This window comes from Periplaneta americana, chromosome 12, assembly GCF_040183065.1.
Source record: "Periplaneta americana isolate PAMFEO1 chromosome 12, P.americana_PAMFEO1_priV1, whole genome shotgun sequence".
Lineage (NCBI taxonomy): Eukaryota > Metazoa > Arthropoda > Insecta > Blattodea > Blattidae > Periplaneta > Periplaneta americana.
The window spans coordinates 44,829,276-44,853,451 of record NC_091128.1 but is presented as its reverse complement, the minus strand read 5'-3'; the positions used below and the strand labels follow the sequence as shown (position 1 = coordinate 44,853,451).

At 34.1% G+C, this 24,176-nt stretch overlaps 1 protein-coding gene across 35 annotated transcripts in view; it reads left to right on the top strand.

Moving 5' to 3' along the window:
• para (sodium voltage-gated channel paralytic) overlaps window positions 1-24,176 on the top strand; it is an 873,489-nt gene that overhangs the window by 741,167 nt on the left and 108,146 nt on the right. For 23 of the 35 annotated variants that reach the window (XM_069841234.1, XM_069841226.1, XM_069841231.1 and 20 more), the window contains one exon: window positions 2,840-3,114. In XM_069841234.1, the coding sequence (XP_069697335.1) occupies window positions 2,840-3,114 (275 nt within the window). The remainder of the gene's footprint in view (window positions 1-2,839; window positions 3,115-24,176) is intronic. The other 12 variants (XM_069841227.1, XM_069841235.1, XM_069841233.1 and 9 more) reach the window with 1 other exon arrangement.

Below are 24,176 nucleotides of genomic sequence, written 5' to 3'. Positions count from 1 at the left end.
TATCTCTGTAATAATATTGTTATTAATCTACTGCTATATCAATAAGTTCCATTAAACGTTTGTCATAAACGCAGAAAATAAAGCCTTATTTTTACCGTGTGAGCAAAACATGTGTGTATCTTATCTGTCACCTTCCAAACAAGATAAGACATGTCGGTGAGATGACCTTGTACTGTGCTTCTATTTATTACGAGCGTATCACAACTGATCTTATCTCACTCAAGGGTGTGACACTCGACCGAGTTCAAGCGAGCGATTTAACTCCAATGCAGCACTCTGGTATGTGTAGTACCGGTACACTTTATTTAAAGTATAAAAAATATAATTCATACAATAATAATTCTACACTTGTCTATGCTTTGAATAATACACAAATAGAAACCTGTATAGAAGTGACTAAGAAAGTTCGAAGTTTACTGAAGTAGCAACGAATTTTTTTTAGTCTTACTGTATTTTTGAAAGCTAACTTACTTTTCAGATAAATACTTTCAAAGTCTCTGAGTATGTTCATATGTAACAGCTTACATGTCTCATTCCAGAGTTGTCTCGTAATTTCGGGGGTTGAAATGATTACAAAGCAAATGAAAATTGTCTGCAAAGAATGTTCTTAATAGCTGCCCATGGCAGTGCTTGCTAATTTTAGCAGTGTGTATGCAGCTGCATTTGCTCAAGTTGGCTGCATTGCATGAGTGATCTGCATGACCAGGAATGTTATGAAACTGCAGTGCATTTTCTTTATACTATGAACTATGTACGTTAAGTTTTATTTATAGATAATTCACAATATCCATTTAATTTTTTTTATAACTTCTGTTTTGGAAAACTGAATACTTCATACATTTTCATCAGCACCACAGTAAATTATAATAAATTATTCATAACAATTACATCTCTTATGACTGCCTGTTTTTGGCTGAATTTCACTTTCATTGCGCAAATTTGGCTCATACCATGTATATATAAATTTATTTTGATTGATGAAATTATTATTAATACTTTGTTTGATTAGTGCAAACTTGAACAGCTGTATATTTAACACATTTTAATACTTATTGTTCGAAACACAAAATGCTTTCAGCAAAATTGAACTATATCATAGAGCTAAAATACTTGCTTTGGCTGGAGTTCCAGAAATTTTGATTTTTTATGCAACCTATAACCATTGGGAAAACTTTCTCACTCATTTGCACATTTATTTTGCTGTATTAATTTTTCTTTTGATTGGCTCTTACTTTCAATTTGACTGATAGAAATGAGAAAGTTTAAACAATGATTTCAGGTATCAGTTACAGATTTTTTTGCAAGGATCGAATTTTAAAATGAAATACAGGTCTTCAATTTTTCATAATATTTGTGGCTAAAATTAGTTTATTGAATTATTTTATAATGTTGATAAAATCCTGTAAAAATAACGTAAGCTTAAAAATTGCAGTGTGTACTTATTGAATTAATTTTGTCTCTTGTTTACATATTATTAGTCGCCTGTTGGTTACAGTAGCATGTCAAATGATTGATATAGAGGTGGGAGAAAATAAATGAATAGTTCTTTCGGAATAGTTCCGCAAATGGAAAAATTCTTATTTATGCTGTATAGATCTGAACACCTCAATCCGAAATAACAGGTACCAGTACAAAATTATTCTGAGTAAGAGATCAGCTAGAGTAAATGTGGGGGTATCTTTATCTTTTTCAAGGCTAACTCTTTGTCCAATAAGTATCGGAACTGGCTGAGAGTGCTCCCCCCTATCGAGAGGAAAGAGCATTAGAGACAACTGCAGATCAACATTTTATGTCAGATAGGTGCACATAATTAATAATACAACAATTTCTTATTAATTCAAACAGAAGTTGTGATGCTCTGAAATCGATATACTAAGTACCGAAGTGCAATGTATAAATGGAAAAATCTGAAAGTGTGATAAGTCACATAGACATTTGCACAGTGTTGTCAAGTTGTGGCGGCACATTTAAAGCTGATTAACTGTTTGCTGTAATATCTGTAGACACGTATTTTTTCATATGAATATTAGACAAATATGAAGTGGCAAAGTCCTTAGAATGTAGCATAGATAAACATTTATTATAGTTTTAATTAGAGCACAAATTAGTGAGTTACTGAAATGTCTGTACACGAATTTAATAGAAAGAATTAAAGCACTTCGTTACTAATTACTTGATAACATTCGTTTCTAAGAGAATATTTCAATCTTTAAATCTGTACTGAATTCAAAGCTCATGTTGTGATTGCAAAACCATACATTTCAAGTAGATGCATGTTGCTACCTTGACCTGTGAAGTGTTGACACATTTCCTTTAGCAAAAAAATAGTGAACAAACTTGATACACATTCATGTAACAGTAAATCGTAGCACATGTTCCTCACTTAAAGATGTAATTGTATTATTAGTTTGCACATTTATGACTACATAATCAAATAGAATTATTGGTACCATTCAGAACCAATTAATTAAAAATGTAGAGATCAATGCCCTTTGCACTTCTTTAATCTTGTTGCCTTAGTATACACTGACATTTTGTTTTTATTGTGCGTTGCAGTCTGGAGGATCCCAGACAACAGTTTTCCAGCTCGTAGTTAATTTGCAAACTGTTATTTCGGAATTGTTGTCTAGGACCTGGTGTTTCAGATGATCCGAAACAGATGGATCATTTACACAAAAAGAACAACTTTTTCCACCTCTAGAATGGTATTTCATTTTGACTTACATCTTTGCAAAAAAATAAATACATTGTGTATCATCAGCCTACTGTTTTATTACTGAAACTCTTTCCCCAAAAAAGAGTTGTGGTTGCAAGGATACGTTACTAAAGCATTGCACAGTCTCGATCTATTATTTCCCGACAGACGAAGATGACGAGGGTCCAACAGTTAAAGAGAAGGTGTTAGCTATATGTCTGCGGGGAATCGACATCTTCTGTGTCTGGGATTGTTGCTGGCTGTGGCTCAAGTTCCAAGAATATGTGGCCCTTCTCGTGTTTGACCCCTTTGTTGAGTTGTTCATCACCTTGTGTATCGTCGTGAACACGCTCTTCATGGCTCTCGATCATTACGACATGAATAAGGACATGGAGAAAGCTCTCAAGAGCGGCAACTACGTAAGTTGCAGTGCGCTTTACCATTTTTGTGTCGCTGTTCTTTCAGTTCTGTCCGATTGTTAGTGGCAAAGTGGCAAGCAAATACTTAAGAATGAGTTCTAAGTGAGGTATGCCCAGAAAATATACAGCCATTTTGAATATTTCGAGAACCTGTTGCGCGGACCTTTTACAACTTGGAAGTCAGAGGGGAACTTACTGCGAATGCATCAGCAGTCATTCTCTCGTGGTAATATTCTTGGTCAGTTGGAAGCAAGACTCATGCTGATGAATAAGCTTGTATATTGTGTGACCATTGCATTCACAATGACCAAAGGGTAGTAGATAGTAAATCTGCATCAAGGTTTGCTTCCAACTTAGAAAGCTATTCCAATGATTAAGAGGGTTTTGGGTATGATTTCAATAGTGAAGTTCAGATAGAATTGTATAGTCGGACCATCGGATCTGTGCCCCTGTAAGATATGCGAACTGAACCCTAATTCCTTCTCAGCCTCGGTAATTTATTTCTCTCCCTGCATTCCTATCTCTCTCTTTTCTATCTCTCTTCCTTTCTCTCCCCCACTATTCACAATTTTGACCTTCTTACGGGACAATTTACAATATTTGCACTTGCAGTCCAGTGTTGTCAACTCAACATGAATACTGTTGCACGGAGTGTCGAAAGAAATATTATTAAGCAAGTACGTAATAGCATTTTGCGATGAAGAGAAACAAACAGGTCTATATCTTTTCCTATAAATCAGGCAACGAAAAGAGCAACTGTTGTCACAGGTGAACATTATTTTATTTCAATTGATTATGTATTAAAATTACTTACTTAACTAATACAAATAATACAACATTTTATGTAATTTATATAGACAGGTCAGAACTCCTAATAAAGAAAATCAGGAGAGGGGGAGTCTGTGCAGGAGATGGAAACCTAGAATCACCAGAGAAGAATAGACCAAGGGAACTTTTAATTCTTTTTGATGATATGAACCGATGTATTTTAAGAAGAAAGATACAAGAATTTTATACCGTTCGGAAAGAATTTTCAACATTGAAGAAATTACTGAAGCTTGCGAGAGAAGTAATAATTTCCAAGGTTGGAGAGAAAAACTACGGAAAGTGATTCGAGACATGGGATTTGGGTTTAAAAAATGTAGAAATACAAGATGTATTTTGATTGAAAGAAATGATATTGTAGCATGGAAGACCAGTTATTTATGACACCATTTGACGGAAGTTTGGCAACATCCCTATTCGGCAAGGTTCGTGGCCTGCTGTTTAACGTGGTGGGAGGAAAGCGGGTGGAATGGAGTGAGTACAGGCGTTAACTTTTCCAAGAAAGACGACAGCACTGAAGGGGCACAGATCTGATGGTCCGACAATACTACTGACAATTCAAAGACAGATGGGAATGCGCCCCAGTTTCTGGAAGGCCTTTAACAAGCAGAACATAAACAAAGTTCAGTGCTGTATCAGAGACACCCACTGTTGAAACGGAAGCCTCCTGGCTATTCCTGCTGTAAATCGTTGGATAAGTTGAATATCTCGTTAGGTGAGGGAAAATGAAATAAACACCTTAAAAATTACAATTTACCTGACAACATTTATTAATAAAAATCAGGTAATAACCTCTATATAAACGATATTCAAAAAACAACAAGAAAATTAAAAACATAAATCTTTATGTAATATAAGAAATTAGTAAGTATAAATAAAGTGACTTGACTAGAATTAGAAAAGGGAGCGTCCCAAGAAAAACCATCTGCACTAAACCCAGACAAAACCAGAATATCAATCCACTATCAAACTACTATCCCTTCGGAACTGACTAGCCGAGTCATATAGACCTCGCTGACATCCGCCATTACAAATAACAATTTAAATAACAGATATTACACCAATTTAGTATTAAGTTAAATTAACCCTCAATTCTGCCATGAACTAAACTAGAATAAAGCTTAACAAAATGAAACAAGGAAAGTACCAGATAATATGAAACTGACGAGTGTCAGCGAAAATTTAGACAAAGGAAAGTTAAAGAAAATAGAATTTAGAAAAAGCAAAATGTATATATACTGATAAATAATAATGTCAGAAATGGCGGAATCCAACTTATAATCACCGGCAGGGCAGTCTCCGGTTCAACTTGAACCCGTCTTCCTTCTGCACATCATGAAGCGAATTCCCTCGAGTTCATATCAGTTGGACACACCACAACCGAAAACCACGTCGTCAGGCAGTAGTACGAGTTTCAAATCCCTGGAACAGGGCGCGCCTGTCCACACCAAGTCACTATGCCAGGTCATAATATCGGTATGCCGATAACTCGGCACTGCAGCCATCTCCCCCAGGCTGGATTCGAAGTTTCTCCATCGGGTGCCAATCAGTCACTCCCCGAGTGACTTTCTCCTCTAAACTCCCATAGCAGATTCTCAACCTTCTAGGTCGAGCGCTGATCAGTCACTTGTCTCACGCGCCACTTCCCGAATAGTCCTGGAAACACGCTCGTAACAGACAAATTTTTTAAATCATCCATCCAATAACAAGCAAGACAGGAATCAAGCACCAATTAAAAAATAGTTCATAGAGAATTAAACTCGCTCTTTGTAGAAGGAAGAAGTTGGACAGAAAATGGCGGATAAGAAAACGCCATATATTAAAAAAAAATAGAAAGTAAAACAAGGAAGTAAAAGAAATAAGGAAAGGGAGACAAAATCAATACGGAAAAACGGGGTGCCAAAAAATAAACGGCACACTGTAACATAGAATATGTCATACAGTTTCGGGAACGAAACTACAGTTGTGTTGGTTTGAATGTCTTATTTTTGTTTCGATTTACAAATAAAGAATATAGGTCTATGATAAGAGAAATAATTAATGAAGGAAATGCAATATATTTTCTCTTCATACTAAGCGAAATTCCCAAATTAGTCCAGCTCACAACTAATTTTTCACTATGATTCACACAGAGTGTATCGTACGTGTATATTATCACTTTCACATTACAGAATTCGCGATTACAAATCAAACAAATGATCGGATAGGTCTGTAGCTGCTGTCAGTGCTAAGATGTTACCGAGAGGCCATGTGGCACAGCTAATTTTATATGTAAATTCGACATCCTCATGCCCATAGGGACAGGAAGTGGCATCATTGGACATGGTCACACGACTGACATTGGTTCTTGGCCAAACTACTAATAACATTAGAATTCGGTTGCGATTCATAGTGTTGTTACAGTAAACTTCTGAAATTGTTATTTTTTGTTTCACCACTGATCCTGGAAGGTCGGTTAAGGCACTTGCCTGCTGGTCTGAAGTTGCATTCGGGCGCGGGTTCGATCCCCGCTTGGGCTGAGTACCTGGTTGGGCTTTTTCCGAGGTTTTCCCCAACCATAATGTGAATGCAAGGTTAATCTATGGCGAATCCTCGGCCTCATCTCGCCAAATATCTCGCTATCACCAATCTCATCGACACTAAATAACCTAGTAGTTGATACAGCGTCGTTAAATAACAAACTAAAAAAAATCCTGGAAGGGTGCCCATACTCGTTGTGGGGAAAGACGTATTCTACTGCGTCAGTAGTATTGAATGTTCGTGGTCCACACCTGTGGAGTAACGGTCAGCGGGTCTGGCTGTGAAACCAGGTGGCCCGGGTTCGAATCCCGGTCGGGGCAAGTTATCTGGTTGAGGTTTTTTCCGGGATTTTCCCTCAACCCAATACGAGCAAATGCTGGATAACTTTCGGTGTTGGACCCCGGATTCATTTCACCGGCATTATCACCTTCATATCATTCAGACGCTAAATAACCTGAGATGTTGATACAGCGTCGTAAAATAACCCAATAAAATTAAAATTAAAATTGAATGTTTGTGAGCTTCATTAAACGAAAATCAGCGAGACAGTGCGAGAATTGGAAGAAGATCTGGAGATTCCATTTCAGAGATTTTGACGGATGATCTTGGGATGAAATATGAGTAAATGGTGACTAGCTGCTTTATTATTTTAACATGTGCCTACCTATTCTTCAGATCTCGTGCAAATTTTTTAGCAAAGCATCGTATTGTCCGGGTTTGTTAGCCACCATACAGCCTGGAATTGGTTTCCTGTGACTTCTGGCTTTTCCAGAAGCTAAAATTTCTGTTGAAAGAAGAGAATACAGACTAGATGAAATTAAAGAAAACAAGACAACTGAAGGCACCCGAAGAAGAACTTCACAGATTGTTTTTAAAAGTGAGAGGGACACTGGGATAAGTGTGCGAAGTCTGAAATAGAGTACTTTGAAGGGAACTAAGGCGCCATTGTCCTAGATATACTTTTTTTTAAATATCAATTGGCTGGATACTTTCTGGATAAACTTCGTATATGTAGGAGTTCATTATAAATTATCATGAGCACATGTATCCCCACCATCTGAGACTCATTGGCAACCTAGTAGAAATGTCACTGCCACTACCAATCACAAGAAACAAAGTATTCAACTTTTTGTTACTGCTTAGAGTATTAGATTTTGAGTTTTGGTTTGTCCTTTATTCAAGTTACTTTTTTATTTCTCTTTTATTTATTCCCGCAGTTTTTATGTGAACTTTACTTTTTATACTTTTTAGTTTACAGGCATAAAAGTGATGTTGATATTACTTAGCAGAAACAAAAATAATTTTTGGAACAACAGTTATCTGAAAAATATGCTGTAGCATTAGCATACTTTCATATGCTTCGCTATTGAGTTTTGGAAATGGTAAGTAATTTTTACTGCTTTATAAAAATGTTATTTTTTAGGGCTAGAAATTTAATATAAACAGTCTGTAAATTGTATAAATCCTGCTTTTGACAGGCTTATAAATTTTGTCTTTTGTATGATAGTTGTGCTAGAAATCCATGTTGTATTGCCACTACTAGTAGTAATGCAGATATTACCGCAGAAAATGTGAATGTACTTGAAAAGTGTGTAATTTATGAATATTACAGAAGAATGTACAGTGATAGGTTATATATTCTCATCCCTTTCAACATTTCTGTACAATACCAGTACATTAATTGTACTAGCATTGTACTGGATGAACCAAATCCTCAAGGACTGCAGCACGGCAACTTTGGTTATCAGCGGACACATGGCTGTAAACCAATTACTAGTGATTTGACATACAACATTATTATTACAAAATATTATTAAAGGTAAGCCTTTAAAACTTACTTTACTAACCAAAATTAAGAGAGGAGATGTTGAAACTGTCTGCATTCTTGTTCCAAACATTTCTGACACATGTCTAGAAACTTCACATCGCTTGCAGCAGATCTCTTACAGAAATGGATTCTATTTTTCTGTTCTTTCCAGGTATGAGGGTTACTTTCATATACTTAATGTTTTAAAGATCCCCAGAAGAATAATCACACGGAATTAAATCCGGGGACCGAGGGGGCCACACATACTATACTGATAATCCCATTCTGGAACAATTCATAAATTATATCCATCAAATTTTTAGTTGTATGTGCTATCGCTGAATTTTGATTGAAAAATCCAAAACTGCACTCTCTCTCCGTTCATTCAAAATTACACAAAATATTTATCACATATCTCGTAGAATTAATAGTATTTTTAAAGAAAATGAGACCTATTATTCTCTTACCAATTATTGCACACGATACTCCTGCTTTTTCATCATGGAGGGGCTCTTCATGAAGGATGTTGGGTTTTTCACAGTTTCAGTATATATTGTTTTGGATATTAATATATCCATTCACATGGAACTATGCCTTATCCGAAGAGAAGATTGGGAGAGATTTCTCCATTATGTACACTTCCATTCATGTAGAACATAGTTTGACTCTTATGGACGATATTAAAAAATCTAAAACATATAAACTAGTTTTGAAGACTCTGGCAATAGAAACAAATGAGACAAGATACCCACATAAGCAGTGGTTACAAATTGATAAGATTGATCCCTTGCATCTCATTCAAGAGGAACATGAGCAGTAACATGTCCTCTCTTTTCATTTTACCATTCTGTAACCTAGGAGAATATGCAGCAGATTTTAAAGAGATGTTGCTACTATTTATATATCTTTGCAAAACCTCTTATATAGATTAAGTAAATCCAAAAATGCTACCATGTTTTTAAATTCAAGGGCAGCCATACAAATTATAATTTCATAACAGTCTACAAAAGGGGCTAAAATTCATATTGTAAAAAAAATATGACCTATTATACGGTATAATTAAACTACAGAAAAAAAAAAAATAGTTTACGGTGAATTCCTTAACATTGTGATGTAAAGGCAAATGAAACAGCAGACTTTCTGGCGAAAAGAGCATTGATATTTTACAAATTTACAGCCATCTAATAATAGACTTCTATTTTATTCTGTAAAACAACTAATCAAAAGTAAAATACTCCCCTCAAGACCACATAAATCTGTTGTTGTGATGTTCAGGGTGATAATGGGTCATGATTGCTTGGCAAGCTACCTGCATACAATAGGAATTTCCCATACATCCGCCATGTATTGTGTGATACAAATGAAGAGATGAATATGGAACACATCACATGCTACGAAAAGATGACATCGTACAAAACAAAAATATTGGAGTGCTAGACAGTGAATGACTTCAATTCAATTCAATTTATTAAGCCATTAAACATACTGTGATAGGCTTCGTCACAAAAAACATACATTTGAAAATACACATATAATTGAAAACAGTAATTAGAATGAAAACACAAAACATTTTGAAACTCTAAAATTAATGAAAACACTTCACTCTTATGTAATAATTATAACTAATTTAAATAACTTTATTTATTAAAAAACAATTTCGTATGAATTTATGTTAAGAAACTCATCTACAGAGTAGAAAGGATTAATTAAAAGCCAATTATAAAATCTAGCTTTGATACTATTGGTTGGTACTCATAATATTGACTGGGAAGCTTATTATATAATTTCATCCCCATGACAGAAAAATTTGTACTAGTTTTATGTAATCTACAGTATGGGATATTAATTTTTTCACGATTTCTAATTTCATGATCATGTATATTGGCTACTAATGAGTAATTGTCTATATTTTGTCGAGTGTAAAGGACTAGGTCGTATATATATATATATATATATATATATATAAATTATGACAGTTAATATCTGTGATTGTTTGAAAAGAGGTCGACAATGTTCAAGATACTTTGATTCACATAGAATTCTAATGGCTTTCTTTTGAAAAATCAAGACACTCCCAATTTTGCTACCATTTCCCCAGAAAATTAAGGCATACCTAATTATCGACTGAAAGAACGAAAAGTAGACACATCTTAAATAATTTTGAGAAACACAAGTCACTAATTTCTTTAATAAGTACCGGTATATAACTGTTGATAATTTTGTGCATATATATTCGATATGTTTTTCCCATGTTAAACTGGAGTGTATAAAAAGTCCTAGAAATTTGGTATAGTTTTGTATGTTGTCCTTTTTTATTACATGATTTAGGGTAAAAGTTATGTTGATAGTCTTTTCTTGATTGAGCAAAAAACCATTAGATTCAAACCATAAAGTCATCTGTGATAGAATATCATTGGATCATTGGTTAGAGCATGCCAAGTACCTAGACATTGGACTACAGCAGCAGCAGCAGCAGCACTACTGCCGGTACTTATACAGACCCATATGACACGCCCATTTGCTGCGAAAGATGATGAAGTGATTTTCTAGGAAAATTTTCCAATAGATGTCCAATGTCATAAGAAGTCTTCCTCGGTAAGGGAATTAAACCATATGTGATGCTTTTTATTGGTAACACTATCTTCTAGTCTCCCTAAATTTATTCACAAGGTTATGGATCACTGAACAACATGGAACACGAACATCTAGGAATCTCTCCCAATATTATTTTCGCACTTCATGGACGGAATTTATTAGTTCCGTACTTAATTGTCTTACTTCAACATCAGTGTTCAATAGTGTATACTTCCATTTTAACACGCACGCAACCACTGCTCCAGACCTTGTGTCTTGCACTGACTATGCCTGCCATAAATTTCTCATGAAAATACGGGACACTGGTACTACTGGTATTGGCTTTTTTTTTGTAAGGAAATTGAAGTTAGAAGTTACTGCAAAACGTATTAAAAAGACTGAAACAGGGAGTTAACCAAAAAATAACACTACAGTAGAGCCCTGATTATCCATCACCCTATTAACCGAATGTCGGATTATCCAACTTTCTTTTGGCTCCTATTTTCTTTTTGCTGCAGAAAAAAATATGATGTACTATACGTTATTTCCCTACTTAGCTTTTCTACTGAAGGCTACTACAAGCCTTTACTCCTACTACAAAGTATGTAGTAGAAATGCTTCACTGTCGGCAACAGAAATAGTTACTAGTAAAATAAAATACCTGCTTCCAAAGAAATTACCCCAAGAACACAAACCTGTGTACAGTTTTATTCAGACCTTATGATTACTATTAATGTGTATAACTTCTATGCAAAATGTCTTCCACAATTGTCAAAAGAAAACGTATTGTGTTACTTATCGAAAAAAAAATTTACAAATAAAATTGAGAAGCTTAGGAAAGAAGAAACAGTGGTTAATGCTGCTTTAGAGTAGGAGATTGGCGTTACAACTTTAAGCGATTTAACAAAATAAAACTAGAATATAGTGTATAAAATATGTAAATCTACAGCATGAGACTTCAAGTATTCCTATATTCCCGCAGACAATTATGATCATGATCATCATCATCACCACCATCAACTATCAATCCTTGGCCCTTAAGAACCCGTCATTGGCAACCGAACTTTTAATGAAGTCCCGATCCACTACATAGCATGTTAAACACAAGACTATAAAGGAAATTACGAAATTGTAGGCCAAAGTATTATGGACTTAATTTATAAAAATCTTTTATAGTATGGATCATCCAATTTTTTCGATTAACCGTTCAGTCCACCTCCTTCATTGTCACGGATAATAGAGGTTCTACTGTATTGCCTTTAAACAATGTTTATTTACGCCAATTTATTTAGTATAGTATAATATAGTATTTATTAGCTGTCATTATAGCAAAAGCTAATGACATTGTCAAATTACACGTGTGAAATTATCGTGCAAAAATGAAAATTATTCTATTACAACACTAAACATAAAACAAAATGATCACAAATACTCCTTAGAGTTTACAATTGAGAGTCAAGATTATCAAAAATAGGCTAATATCTAGATGAAAATTGTAACACACTGATCACAAATATTATTTGATTTGCTCCGTTTATATACAATAAAACAAGAATTAACGTAACAATTTATGGGAATTTCCTAATATATTACAAAATAATAATAAAATTGAGAGAAAGAAACCTAAAAAATATCTACAGCTTGGTTTTCTGATTCAAAATATTCTTGCACAGAATAGAATGGGTTTCTAAGAAGCCACGTTTTCACTTTGACTTTGAATATGTCTAGTGACACTTCCTGTGCTTCCTGTGGTAACATCTTGAACATCCTACAGCCCAACATGTTAGGACTACTTTTAACTTTGGATAGTTTGCAAAATGGTATGTCCAGTTTTTCTTTATTCCGAGTATTATACTCATGTTTATCCATCCTACTGGTGAAGTCATAAAGATTTTTCTTGATGTAAAGAAGGAGTTCCAGAATATATTCATTAACAACTGTTAAGATGGACTCCTGTATGAACAGTGGTTTACAATGTGCTTTGCTTGGTACTTCTGTGATAATTCTTATTGCTTTCTTCTGAATGAGTAGGACTTCAATAAGTTTATTGCTGTTTCCCCACACCAGGATTCCATACTTCAATATGCTATGAAAAAAAGCAAAATAAACACTTCTTAGGTACTGCCCGGGTATTTTATCTCTAATTACTCTTAAGAGGTACAGGACTCAGGACAGTCTCCGAGAGATGTATTCAATGTGGCAATCCCAGGTTAGTTTTGTATCAAGATGGATACCAAGTAATTTTACTGCCTTTTCTTCAGACCCTTCTTCTTTTTTCAATGTCAAAATTAATTTTTGAATCTTCTCCTCTTTTAAAATTAACTTATTTGCTCTGAACCATTCTGCTGCTTCCACAACTGTATTTGAGGTTAGCTGACGCAGCTCTGCTGCACTAGTCGAACTTTTATGACACTTGACAGTACTTTGCATTTATATTTTTGTCTAACAGCAGCCTACCTTTCATACATAGTTCATTCATGTTAGCTGAAATCAAAATAAAAAATTTGCAAACACATATAGAAATAAAAATAATAATTTCAAATACCGTATTAAGTTATGAAGTAAATCGTAGAGAAATGATTAATTATCACATTACCCGGTATGAAATAAACTTGATTAAAATATGGGATTTTTTTTGCATCTGAACAAAAATTAAGAGGACGCCAGATACCTTGGCCGAAAAAGAGGACTCTCCCATTTTTATAGGATGTATGGTAAGTTTAGCGCTGACTCACTCATAAACCTCACATGAACGTGACAGCAGTAGCTGATACAGAGAAATGCATTGTTTCAACATCCAACGATGTCATTGCTGCAATGCGATCCTCAGCTTGCAGCTGCAAGTCTGTTGATAACCAAAGCTGATGTGCCAGTCTTAATAATTTTTTAGTTTATAATTAGATTTATCATCATAATATTGATTAGCTTAAATGTATATACGAATTAAAAGCAACACATTCTCCAGTTGGGCTTGTTTTGAAATGAGTAAATAAATAGGAGTTAACATCATAGGTGTTATGAAAATATCTGTATTGAATTCAGTTGTTTCAGATAATATTTTAAAATTACAATTTTTACTATTCAAACTAATGTCGAATACCCGACAGTAGTATAAAGATTTGTGTTGCTTTTGTATTTTTGTACTGATAGTCTATGTTAATATTTTCTGTCCGTCACAGCAGAGATCTTTGTATTATTTGTATTTGAAGGGTACGCGGGAAAAACGAACAATGTCACATTTCCATTAAGGGTGAGATAATTATTTATTTCAGTATATTACTGCAAAATTTATTGGTGTTTCTACTTGAAATGAAGGAAGTGATTAGTGTATCCGTGGTTTTAATTCTGCTTTACCACTTTTGGTAAAAATAACACTAAAGTTTGTAGTAATAAAGAGAATTAGATAACGATATCACCCTTAAAGGAATTGTGACATTGTTCATTTTTCCCGTGTACCCTTCATTTAGGATCGTTTAGGGACATCTCGACACACACAGAGAAAATGTTAATTTTGGGGCCAATTTATGCAAATTTTATTCTAATTTTTTCCCCTATGTATGAACACGTTTTTCGTACATTTCACATATCTGGTGTCAATGTCCACGATTAGGCCTATATATGGGATATGATTGGCTGCCCATCTATATAAAATAAATATTTTTCCTACTCCTAATTGTTAACTTTGCAAAGAAAATAATACTACATTGGATATGACAAACCTCAAAACTGTAAAAATTTAACAGTTACAGATCTATCATTATGATACTGGGAAGCAAGAAGGCAAATGAAAGAACTCCAATATGCGAGGATTAGTAACCAATAACCAACATATCTGGTGCCAATGTGATCATTTTATATCACTGTATTAAAAAAAATACATAGTATAACAATTATCCTCTGAATGAGGTTCTGGCTTCTGGCTGATGTGTAAATCTATTATCAGGCAGTACACCTCACTTGACGATATGTGTCAGAAGAAGAACAATATTGTTTGTACGCATCTTAAGTCTGACTAGTGTAATATGTAGCTAGTCGGCGATGTATGCAAGGAAACGAACTGGCCACCCTACCCCATTATCTCCTGGCCTAGTTACTTCATAAGTGGTATCTTGGTATCACTTGTGAGGTTCAGACCTGTCTTTGGACAGTTGACTATACAACAGCAGTATGACAAACACAGGTAACACTTTGAAACCTAACATTTACAACACAAATTTTACTCCTGAAATATCAATATTTTGTAGGTTAAGGGTCGAATTCGTAGTCGTCACTTATAAAATGAAGAAATACTTAAGTAATGAGCATTTCCTTAGCACTTATTTTACATCATATTGCAGAGACGCTACTCTTTCATATGCATTGAGCATTCCCTTGAGATAAATATGACAACATGGCTAGATGTGAGCCCTTTCACACATTCAATTGTTTTCCAGCGCCTTCAGTTTGTTAAATTGGCATTATTATCGTACACAAATACAGAAGTAAATACTATAGAGCTAAAAATTATACAAAAAGTCGAGAAAGCATTTTACAGAAGAAGAAAGAAGTGAGCTAAGAGAACTATAGTCCCGTCGCTCTAATTTCCGGCAGCCAATCGCGTTACTGGTCGAGTACATTTAAACGTTTGCGTCTTGTGATTCGCTGATTCATTCCTTAAGGCTCGATAAATACATAACATAATCGTGCGCCATTTTAGCTCTTTCGTTGGCATTCACAGAAAGCACACGAAGACGTTATTTGCCACTCAATTATTTGCTGAATTAAATTGCGTTTGATTTATTATCATAGAAGCTACGACATGATAATGTTTAACGGTGTGGCAAATAGATTCCTTGTATGGTAGCTCGGCAACGTAAGAACAAAAATGGGGAATGATACTACCTACCTAGACTTTATGGAGCCTTCACTTTCTAAGACGTAAGCAAAGAGGCGGAGTCACGCCGGAAATAACAGCATCGGGGCTTTAGTAATGAAATATAAATAAATATAAATCTGAGCAAACCAAATGCAAAATAATAACAAACTAGAATAGCTTTATGTGTTAGCAAAAAAATTTGTTATTACATTATTATCAGTTATTGCTGTATTATTACATAAACCTACCTGAAATGATGCTGTAGCATAAAATCTCAAAGCAACCAGTATTTTCAGCAGTGGTGAAATTCGTAAGCCTCTCATGGTTTTATTGTGATTTTCAATGAGAGACACCAGAATATCCACAACAGTTTCCTTGTTCGTCACTGTACATCTCTAATGGGTTTTCCATATCTCTGATGTATATTTTGTTTTGCCAAAACACATTTTAATTGTCATTATAGAACTCAATAAATTCAATAAAACCATAATCACCATCCATTGCTTACTGAATCAGCTGATTACAATGCATATGAGGAAACTCTTGAGTAAGCTGACAAGCTACCTTATTTGAATAAGTGTTCACTTCAGTGGGATTTATGAATTGAAAATTATTATAAGCAACTGCTTGAGGGTTTCCTTACGATAAGTGTTGACTATGAATTCGGCCCTAATACTCTTACTTGGTTTGGTCACATGTGAATTTTTCATTGGTGCCATTTTCCACACATGCCTCATGAAACCATTTTTAGCATTCTCCAACACACCAAACACAAAGTTCTCTAGCATTGTCATCATAGTAATACCCACTAAACGCTGCACAATAGGTTTGTTTGGATTGTCCAGATTGTTTGATGAACTAGCTCCCTACCCCTACACACTGAGCATTAAGATGACTTCCTTCTGTGGGAAAGCCTAACTTCTTTTTGTTTAGTCTCCTTCAGCTGTTTCTTATAGTTTTCAGACATTATTACGTCTGAATGATGAAGTTTTCTTACTCTTTTGCCACCAGATGGAAGTGTTAGCAGTGGAACTAGCGACAAACCTTCAAAGGAAGGATCAGTATGTGATGAATTAGGCAAGCTTAAATGTTCTTGTGCACATGGTATTTGTGGTGTTCTTAGGAGAGTGGTAATGTCTTTTTCAACGCGAATTTCACACCAATTTTCTGCTAGAACCAGATCATACTCAAACACGTTATCCTCCAGTACGTCAGGATGTCATTTCTCTTACATCATTAATTGTCAATCCATACATCCTTTAGAATCAAGGCGAAGGATATGCCGAACTATCGATCTTCCATGTTTGTATCGAGAGATGTACCTTTTCATATTTGTCCGATATGAATGAAAATTAAAATCATCATCATCATCATCATCATCATCATCATCACTCCAAGGATTAGGCAAGTGCCAGTTCCGACTTCATAATTCATCAGCCCAACGTTTTCTAGGTCTCCCGACATCACGCCTTCCTCTTGCTTGATAATTTCCTGCTAACAATGGATATCCTTACTCATTCCATTCATGTGTTCAATCCACTTTTGTCTATAATTCGTGACTTTATCCAATAAAGGCTGTACTTTTAATTCTTCTCTTATATCCTCATTTCTAATTCTATCAAGTTTTGTACACCCTTTAATTTGTTTGGGGAACCTCATCTCTGCCGTCTGTATTGTATCTTTCTGTTTTTTCGTTGGAGCCCAAGTTTCACATCCATACAATATTGTGGGAATTGCCGTAACTTTATACATTTTTACTTTTGTTTCTTTTCTAACTTTATTTTTGAACGTTCTCTGTATTGTTCCACATACCGTCTGAAATTGATTCATTTTAGAATCAATATCTCTTTCCATATTGTAACTAATATCACAGCCCAAATATTTGAAACTAGACACCTGTTCTATGCTTTGATTTTCTAAAATAATTTTGGATCTCACTGGATATTTTCCTCTAAATGCAATTGTCTTTGTTTTTTTTTTTTTTACTGATATCTTTAGATCATATAATTTACATATTTTATTTAATTCGTGTAAATATTTCTGTAAGTCATCTTCATTTTTCTGTATTATGATTAAATCATCTGCAAACAAAAGATTATTTATATATACTTTATTATCTACTCGTATTCCTGGATTCACTAAAACTTTTCATTTACCGGTATTTAAAATGTCATCTATATATATATTTTTTTTTTCCCATAATTTTTGTCTGTTAACTCGATCGAAGGCCTTATCCAAATCTATAAATCCTATATGAGTTTCTAAGTTGTTTTCTCTTCTCTATGAGTTGTTTCAGCATAAATACATTATCTATACACGACCTTCCCTTTCTAAATCCACTTTGATTTTCATTTATTATTACTTCTATTATATTTCTCATTCTATTATTTATTATTTTCATATATATCTTATAACCAGTATTCATTAAGCTAATCCCTCTATAGTTTTCACAATTCTTTACAATTGCTGTTTTCTAGGTATTTGGAATCTAATAGTTCTGCCAACATCTATTAATTTAGTGCAGTATTCGTAATTTACACAATATTCCACTATATTTTATTAACTCCATATTCATATTATCTAATTAAAATATGAAGTTTAATTAAGATTGGTTCAATAGAAGATGAGTTGTTTCATACAAGACACACAGAGAGAAAAACAAATAGACGGACAAAGTGGCATTGAAAAGCTCTATGAAGAATTGCGAACTCTCCTAAGACCAAACACACAAAAATACAGCCTCCCAAGTCATCTAAGAAGGACCACAAGCGAAATCAAGGACAACTAGACACATGTCGAGATCTCCTCAAAACAGTGTCGAAATCTCCCAGAGTTCCACCTTCATTCAAAATATGACAGCAAACCCAAAACAGAGATAATTGTCTGAGGGTAATCACTTTGGCGCCTTTACTAACCTCTAAAATGTAGCCTATATACAATATCACATACTGTACCGGTATATTCAAAGTACAATAAACTAAAGATGGTATATTATATTAAATTTCATGAATGAAAAAAAAAAGTGTAACTCACATTTATTGTATTTACACTAGGAACTGTGCTCCAATGTCTACTTTTGTTGAAAGTGTCGAGATCTCCCAAAGATCCTATATTGTAACTGCAAATGCAAGCTGTATCACCATGCATTTCTGGGTAAATATTTTTCATTTCCGCAACGAGTATAACAAGATCCTGCTGCAAAGACTCAAGTTCATATACTATAGGTGCAGTCTAACAGCTAATATTAATTTTGTACATAGTTACTGTTCTGTATTCCATTTTGCCACGGGAATAACTTTAGTTAGTGGAACTGATCTCCGACTTCATATATTGGCTTAAATACGTAAGAATAAAAAAACCTAACATTCACTTTCATTGGGTACTTTTTTTCTTTCTACAAGCAATGTTACATGGTACCGTACGTTATTATTGAAAACTGGCATTTTGGCTAGAGTGTTGGTATGGTCATTCTAAGAAAGAGTTCATAATACACCATGGGTTGATTTAGTTTCAAGATATGGACTCAAATGCCAATACATCGGAGATATTGTACGAACACATGAAATGCCTGGCTTGACTCCTGCGAGGTTTGTTAGTTGTTTGTTTCTATTGTGTACCAATAGGGGATGCATTATTCACTGGGTACCGTAACTGATTGGCCACGATGACAGATGTAACATCGTTCTTCAGTTTGTGTCAGTAAGACGTGAGTGAAATGCCTAGAATGTATTCAAACGAGGAATACACTGACATGTCTTTGTATGTATGCGTGTGTTTTTCTTCTACCACCTTTTCACTCACGCCTCACTGACACAAACTAAAGACTATTGTTGCTCACATCTTTTATCCCGGCCTATCACAATGACGTCAGTTGCACTAATGCATCCTCTGTTGACACTTACAAGCAAACATTTTCATGGGGGAAGATAAAAAAGTTATTTTTTTTCTTCCACCATGTTAATAATGTCAAAATAAGTGCTTGTACAAATTTTGGCCACTTGAACGCAGTTCGAGGGGCGTAAAAATAAGAGGGCCATTTGCAGAAATAAAACACGATTTCATGGAAATATTTATTGGAACAGTTACAGCAGTTGTTGAGCTATTTTTCAACATATTTCCCATCGGAATTGAGAGGTGCAGACAGCTGTCACACACTGGTTTCGATCCCAGGTGGCAGATTTCTACGACCCAGGAATACAAAAGTTGATCCCACGGTATGAAAAATGTATTGTATTGTATTTATTAACATTCCATGGTATTCATACATTGCTTTACAGCTAGAATATGGAACAAGTCAAAAAACTTAATACTATTATAAAATCTTAACTTATAGTCACAGTCTAGATGAAATATATACAGAAGAGATTTACAATATAGTCTACTAGTATAACACAAAGTTTCAGTATCAATTTCATGAAGCGTTATTGAATGTCATGAATTCACCTACAGAATAGAAGGCGTGAGAAATTAGGTACTTCTTTAATTTGGCCCTAAATAATTTTATGTTTTGAGTTTCATTTTTTATATTGATAGGGAGGCTATTAAACATTTTTACTGCCACATAACGCACTCCTTTTTGATAGCACGATAGACTTGCCGATGGAGTATGAAAGTTATTTTTTTGACGTGTATTTATGCTATGAACTGTTGAATTAGTTACAAAGTTTTCACGATTACATACGAGGAAGATTATTAATGAAAAGATATACTGACAAGCTATGGGCATTATTTGTAGTTTTTTTTAAATAGTCCTACAAGATTCCCTACATTTGGCACCTACTATTATTCTAATTACTCTTTTTTTGTAATAGGAATATACTGTTACTATCTGTGAAATTTCCCCAGAATATTATTCCAAAACTCATTATCGAGTGGAAGTACGCAAAGTATATTGCTTTTAAGGTATTGATATTTACTATCTTTTGCATAGATCTAATAGCAAAACAAGCTGAATTTAGTTTGGGGGTAATTTCTTTAATATGATGTTTCCAATTTAACACATTACCGATTTTTAAGCCAAGAAATTTGGTTGTTGTTGTTTCTAATACAATAATGTCTCAATTCCAGTGGGGGAATATGTTGAAAAATAGCTCAACAAATTGCTGTAACTGTTTCAATAAATCTTTCCATGAAATTGTGTGTTCTTTCTGTAAATGGTCTCAGGAAAACTTATTTTTTTACGGCCCTCGTAAATGCACTCAACTGGTCAAAATTTGTATAAGCACTTGTTTTGAAATTATTAACATGGTGGAAGAAAAAAATTTATGTTCTTATCTGCCTCCATGAGAATGCTTGTTAGCGTAAACAAGCAACTGATAGACCTTTGAGAAGTCAAATAGGATTTCACTTGTTTGTTTGATACTGTTGTGCAATGACATTTCAATCCATATCCTGGGAACGAAGCCGAATCAGTCGATGGTATATTATGAATTCTTGCTTAGAATGAATATCCAAACATGCTGGCAAAGCTTGTCAGCTTGTGACAGTACACTTTGTATTTCTTCGATATCAGTATCTTCATCCTTGTGTCTTATGGAAGAATTTAGAGGCCACTGGTGTGATTCGAGGTTAAGGAACTGAAATTTCACTGACGATATTGCAGTTGATACAGCATCGTTAAATAACTGATTGAAAATGTTTATAAATGCTTTATTTTAATAGAAGTAATTATAGATATATTTGATGATTTCATTAAATTTAGTATAAACGACATATAAGAAAATACAGATCGTAAGTAATTTATGTTAAGATAGGGAAGTGAAAAATGTCAAGCTGGTTATGATAGTGAACTGTGTTCATAATTACCTTTTAAGTTTGACGAGCTATTTTTTCACTATTATGTTATAGGGTCTATAATTTACTATAGGCCACTGGCATAGCTCATTTGACTGAGGCACTTGCCTGCCGATTTGAAGTTGCACTCCAGTGTGGGTTCGATTCCCACTTGGGCTGATTATCGGGTTGGGTTTTTTCCGAGGTTTTTCCCAACTATAGGACAAATGTCAGGTAATCAATGGCGAATCCTCGGCCTCATCTCGCCAAATACCATCTCACTATCACCAATCCCATCGACGCTAAATAACGTAGTAGTTGATATAGTGTAGTTAAATAACCAACTAAAAAAAATTATTGCAGTTTTACTTAGGTTACGAAGTTGCTTAATAAAAAGTAAATTTACATTCCGATATAGCTGTGAAATTAAAACTACACATCATATAAATTGTATGTATAACAAATTATTATTAAGTTGCCATGTGTGGTAATTTAGTGTAATATAAATATTATTTTTTGTTTCTGTGATAATAATTGGAATTTTATCCTTTGGAAAGATTATACTTATATAATTTCAAACAAGCAGATTTAATAACCAGCCTTGATTGTTGATCATACACGAGCAAGCGATGGTTTTAAATCTTATAATGATTCATTTTGTTCAAAATTATTTGAAATTATAATTTGCCCAAAAATATTTAAACAACATTTTTAAACTCTTGAATTTATTTTTATAGTACTGCATTGATAAATAATAAATTATTTGTTATAATTTTAGCGTATCTTGAAACTGGATTGAGATTCATCAAACTTGTGAGATCTGTTTTGAAAGAATGTAACTTTTAATTAATACTTTATTCAACCAAATTCATAGGACTAGTTACACTGTGCCACTTTTAAGCTATGCAACAGCTTCCAAGCAGACCACAAATCTATAGCGACGATCACTATGCCTGCAAAATCTCCTGTTACAAGAACAGGTAGATATTCATTTCCTTTTTTAGTACCGGTAATACATTGACAAAATCACTCACATTTATTCTGGAAATGTTATCTGCTTGCATCTAAGAAAATTTGTCTCATATTAATGCTGAGTCAGCAGATTATCTATGAAACATGGGCACAACATAGAGTTCATGGAGCATATGCTACCAGCCGATCAGCAACTAGACTTAGCAGTTTAACTCACGGCACTAGAATCACTGTTCAACAAAATACTACTTATTGACCCATGTCATAAAGGAGATGCTGACTCTTTCTACTTTCATTTTAAAACATTTCTCGAGTGTTAACATAGGCATAAAGTGGAACCAAATTTCATCCGAAAACAAAATGAGATTAGAATCATTATCTCTGGCATGTACTTTACTCAGAATCCATTCACAAAATCTACTTATAGGTACTGAAGTAGGCTACCCAGTTTAAATTCTTGCACACAGTAATTTTATGCGGTTTTACCTTAAGGGGAGAGGATGGTATTTTTGTATGTAGAGAGCTCATAGCTGTGGCAACTCAACCAAATAAAAATATTTTGAAAAAAAAAATTATTTGGGGGCCCAAATTTGAAAAAAATATACCCAATGCAGGATTGTACTAAAACCGATATATCTAAACCGTTTTTAAAGATTGATTCAAACAGTTTTTTGCAATGTATTTGCAAAAGCATGTTCTACAAACTGTCTATAACAGAATTTTGATATACGCCCCTATGTTTGTAAAATAAACAATTAAAATTTAATAACAATTTTCTGATTTCCTTTCTTGCAAACAAACGGACGTATTTTTAAAATGAAATCAATTAACAAAATTCTGTTACAGAGAAAAGTTTCCTAATAGTCTAAAGAATGTGTGTTCTAAATTTCATGCATGTATCTTTAATAGTTCAGAAATTATATCCATTTTTGTCTGGCAATGTATAAAAAAAAAATGAAGTTACTGGAAACTGATAAAAGCGGGTGTGTGATTTAAAAATCCATAGCACAGGAAGTTTAAAAATGACGTCTCAACATCCGATAAGGGCACGAATATCCACAAAATGTTATGCAATACATTCCACACATATCATAGGGTATTTTAAAGAAATTTTTTTTTTAACTTTAATTTACTGGAAACAACAATAAAAGTGGGCGAGTGATTTAAAAATCCATAACACAGGAAGTTTAAAAATGGCGACTCAACATCCGATCAGCCCACAAATACCCACAAAATGTTATGCAATGCATTCCACAAATATCACACAGTATTTTAAAGAATTTTTTTTTAATTTACTCATTTTTCACCAAAAAATACCATCCTCTCCCCTTAAGTAACTTTATAGCCTCATGTAGGAAAGTTTAAGAAATTCCCGTTTGCTGAGAGGTTTTTTATGTGAATTTCCCAGCCAATGTTATCCAGAGTTTCTTCTGTTAGCACTGTATGTCATCTTTTTCGTTTTTTATTTTGAACACTTCCTATTTCATGACGTTTACCAACAAAATTATGAATCGTACTAGTAAGATGTGGAATTCGAACATCTGGGAATCTCTCTTGAAATAATCTGACAGCACGAGCAGATTCAGTACGAACATATGAATCATAAATGAACACTTTTTGAGGAATAGAATAATTAGGCCTATTATTTTCCACTTCACATTTCCTTTCATAAGAGACCGTATACAATCCCCAACAAACACGTGCATTTAATATCCAGTTTCGTGAAAGTTTGCTACC